Raw genomic sequence first — 4,184 nt, forward strand, 5'->3', positions numbered from 1 at the left:
CACACAGAGACAGAGACACACACACACACACAGAGAGACACACACACACACACACAGAGACACACACACACACAGAGAGACACACACACACACACACACACACAGAGACAGAGACACACACACACACACACACAGAGAGAGACACACACACACACACACACAGAGAGAGACACACACACACGCCCTCCACCTTAATCGATCTGATTGTTAACCCCTGCGAGGGGGCGGGGCTTGGCCCGTAGCTCCTCCCACCTGTGGATGTCTTCCGGCAGGTTCTGCAGACGGTTGCCTCCCAGGTCGAGCCACTGCAGCGCCGGCATCCCAACCACGCAGGCCGGCACGCAGCAGAACCCGTTCATGGACAGGTCCAGGTTCTGCAGCCGGGTCAGCCGGGTCAGCTGGAGGGACAGATCACATGATGACATCATCACCATCATCATCATCATCGAGTGATGATGTCACATGTGAGTTCATGGCGTGTACCTGGCGTATAAATCAAGGTTGATTGACTTCGTACCTGGTCCGGCAGCGAGTCCAGTACCCGGTTCATGGCCAGGTCCAGTCTCTCCAGACTCTCACATCCGCTCAGCTCCTCAGGGACAAACTGGACTCTGTTGTAGCTGAGCAGCAGTTCTCGGAGCCGGGTCAGCTGCCCTGAAACCAGAACCAGGGACACATTCAGAACCAGAACACAGAGACAAAACCAGAACCAGAGCACAGAGACACACTCAGAACCAGAATCGGATCGGTATTAACCCCCTTTGGTGGTCAGGGGGGATAGTACCGATCTGTTTGGTGGGATCTTACCAATCTGTTTGGGGATCTCTGTGATGCTGTTGCGGGACAGATCCAGAACTAGAAGGTTCTGGAAGCTGGAGATGAAGGGAGGGATGTTCAGCAGGCCGGTCCGATGGATCTGCCACTCCTGGACCTGACTGAGCCGGACCAGGCAGCACGGCAGAGACTGGAACACAGAACCACATCAGGGAAAAGAGTTCTCCAGAGAAAGTCCTGAATGAGAGCCGGTCTAGTACCTTCCAGTCCTCCTGGTGGATCCGGAGGATCAGTCGTCCGTCTTCTGTCTGCAGCTTCTGCTTCAGCCGGGCCAGAACCGCACGGTCCTCCCATACACCTACACTCAGTCTGGACCGGAACCAGGACCACAGGAGACATTACAGACACACAGACCGAGACTCAATCCGGACCGGGACTCAGTCCCAACCGGGATTCAGTCCCCACTCAGACCTGCGCCGCCTGGTCTCAGACCTGCACCCCATCGTCTCAGACCTGCACCCCCTGGTCTTAGACCTGCGCCGCCTGGTCTCAGACCTGCACCCCCTGGTCTTAGACCTGCACCGCCTGGTCTTAGACCTGCGCCCCCCTGGTCTCAGAGCTGCACCCCCTTGGTCTCAGACCTGCACCCCCTGGTCTTAGACCTGCGCCGCCTGGTCTTAGACCTGCGCCCCCCTGGTCTCAGAGCTGCAACCCCTTGGTCTCAGAGCTGCACCCCCTTGGTCTCAGAGCTGCGCCCCCCTGGTCTCAGACCTGCACCCCCTGGTCTCAGACCTGCGCCCCCTTGCTCTTGTTAGATTTGCGTTGCCCACGTGTGCATGACGTCAGAGCGAGTCGGGATCAAGTCGGACACAAACCCAAATCTACCCAGCATGCAACAGGCGCCAATCGCCGGTGATCATGGATCACCTCCAACGAGCCTGTTCTCAGGATGTCTCTTGATCATCCGTTTTTTCTGGCAACGTTGTGATTGGTTGATTCTGAAAAGGGGGCGGGACTTGTGTGTGACTAACCTGCCGCTGGCCCCGCCCCCCCTCCTCCTCTTCCTCTGGTCCTCTTCCTCGCGGCTGATCCTCGTGATCCTCGTCTCCCACAGAGCTTTGATGGACGCCACGGCGCCGCCCGCCATGATGACCACTTCCTGTCGGCCGCGTGATGTCACACTGCGTGATGTCACAGGCAAGACGACCCTTCCTGCTGCTCAGCATCCTAAATTATTCAAATATTAACAGATTCAAATTAAGTCAAATATTAAAATATTGTATATTATAACGTGTTTTATTGATACTAAAAGACATGTGAATGCGAGAAAAACTCAGACACACTTACCCAGAACTCTGTGTGTGTGTGTGTGTTGAGTAGTATTAGAAGTATTGTGTGTATTATTGTATTAGTAGTAGTAGTAGTAGTAGTTGTAGCAGTAGTATTGTAGTACTTGTAGTAGTATTAGTTGTAGTAGTAGTGTTGTATTAGTTGTAGCAGTATTAGTTGTAGTAGTAGTATTGTAGTATTAGTTGTACTAGTATTAGTTGTAGTAATAGTATTGTAGTATTAGTTGTAGTAGTAGTAGTATTGTAGTATTAGTTGTAGTAGTAGTATTGTAGTATTAGTTGTAGTAGTAGTATTGTAGTAGTAGTATTGTAGTATTAGTTGTAGTAGTATTAGTTGTAGTAGTAGTATTAGTTGTAGCAGTATTAGTTGTAGTAGTAGTATTAGTTGTAGTAGTAGTATTAGTTGTAGCAGTATTAGTTGTAGCAGTATTAGTTGTAGTAGTATTAGTTGTAGTAGTATTAGTTGTAGTAGTAGTAGTTGTAGTAGTAGTATTAGTTGTAGCAGTATTAGTTGTAGTAGTAGTATTAGCTGTAGCAGTATTAGTTGTAGCAGTATTAGTTGTAGTAGTATTAGTTGTAGCAGTATTAGTTGTAGCAGTATTAGTTGTAGCAGTATTAGTTGTAGTAGTAGTATTAGTTGTAGCAGTATTAGTTGTAGCAGTATTAGTTGTAGTAGTAGTATTAGCTGTAGCAGTATTAGTTGTAGCAGTAGTATTAGTTGTAGCAGTATTAGTTGTAGCAGTATTAGTTGTAGTAGTAGTATTAGTTGTAGTAGTATTAGTTGTAGCAGTAGTATTAGCTGTAGCAGTAGTATTAGTTGTAGTAGTAGTATTAGTTGTAGCAGTATTAGTTGTAGTAGTAGTATTAGCTGTAGCAGTAGTATTAGTTGTAGTAGTAGTATTAGTTGTAGCAGTATTAGTTGTAGCAGTATTAGTTGTAGTAGTGGTATTAGCTGTAGCAGTAGTATTAGTTGTAGTAGTAGTATTAGTTGTAGCAGTATTAGTTGTAGCAGTATTAGTTGTAGCAGTATTAGTTGTAGTAGTAGTATTAGTTGTAGTAGTATTAGTTGTAGCAGTATTAGTTGTAGTAGTAGTATTAGCTGTAGCAGTATTAGTTGTAGTAGTAGTATTAGCTGTAGCAGTATTAGTTGTAGTAGTAGTATTAGCTGTAGCAGTATTAGTTGTAGCAGTAGTACTGTAGTAGAGTACTGACCGTGTGATCGCAGTAGTCGTCCTTCATGCTGCGTCTCTTCACATGAAATCTGACCCCGAGGGCTGCTGGGTAATTTTAGCCTCTGGGTCACATGACCCACATGACCCAGACCTGCTGCTTAAAGTGAAAGCAGCAGGTCTGGGTCTCAGTCTGGACCAGGACTCAGCAGGGCTGGGACTCAGCAAGGCTGGGACTCAGACTGGACCGGGACTCAGTCTGGACCAGGACTCAGTCTGGACCGGGACTCAGTCTGGACCGGGACTCAGTCTGGGCTGGGACTCAGTCTGGACCGGGACTCAGCAGGGCCGGGACTCAGTCTGGGCCGGGACTCAGACTGGGCCGGGACTCAGTCTGGACCGGGACTCAGCAGGGCCGGGACTCAGTCTGGACCGGGACTCAGTCTGGACCGGGACTCAGTCTGGAGCGGGACTCAGTCTGGAGCAGGACTCAGCAGGGCCGGGACTCAGTCTGGACCGGGACTCAGTCTGGAGCGGGACTCAGTCTGGACCAGGACTCAGTCTGGACCAGGACTCAGTCTGGAGCGGGACTCAGTCTGGACCAGGACTCAGTCTGGAGCGGGACTTAGAGCCGGCGTATTGATGAATCAGAGACGACCCGATTGGAGCATTTCTTTTTATTTCACACATAACTTTATTTATAACTTCAGATCCACGAATACAAAAACCCAAATTATTTATACACCTTAACATGGAGTCTGTCGCTACGGAAACACAACGCAGGACAGGTTCTGGATCAGAGTGATCGGTTCTGTAACAGTCTGCAGCCGGGCCGGAACCAGAATCACACGGCACCGGAGTCTCGGATCCAACTGGTCTCCTTCATCAGCGT

At 49.1% G+C, this 4,184-nt stretch overlaps 1 protein-coding gene across 1 annotated transcript in view; it reads right to left on the minus strand.

Moving 5' to 3' along the window:
• Positions 1-191: 191 nt before the first annotated feature.
• The window catches only part of lrrc39 (leucine rich repeat containing 39), a 20,091-nt gene continuing 16,098 nt past the window's right edge, over positions 192-4,184 (minus strand). Inside the window, exons 3-7 of the mRNA XM_034882096.1 lie at positions 1,806-1,982; positions 1,035-1,143; positions 808-964; positions 518-654; positions 192-398 (exon numbers count right to left, since the gene is read on the minus strand). Coding sequence (XP_034737987.1) covers positions 192-398; positions 518-654; positions 808-964; positions 1,035-1,143; positions 1,806-1,921 — 726 coding nt within the window. The 5' untranslated portion in view covers positions 1,922-1,982. The remainder of the gene's footprint in view (positions 399-517; positions 655-807; positions 965-1,034; positions 1,144-1,805; positions 1,983-4,184) is intronic.

This window comes from Etheostoma cragini, chromosome 9 (assembly GCF_013103735.1).
Source record: "Etheostoma cragini isolate CJK2018 chromosome 9, CSU_Ecrag_1.0, whole genome shotgun sequence".
NCBI classification, from domain to species: domain Eukaryota; kingdom Metazoa; phylum Chordata; class Actinopteri; order Perciformes; family Percidae; genus Etheostoma; species Etheostoma cragini.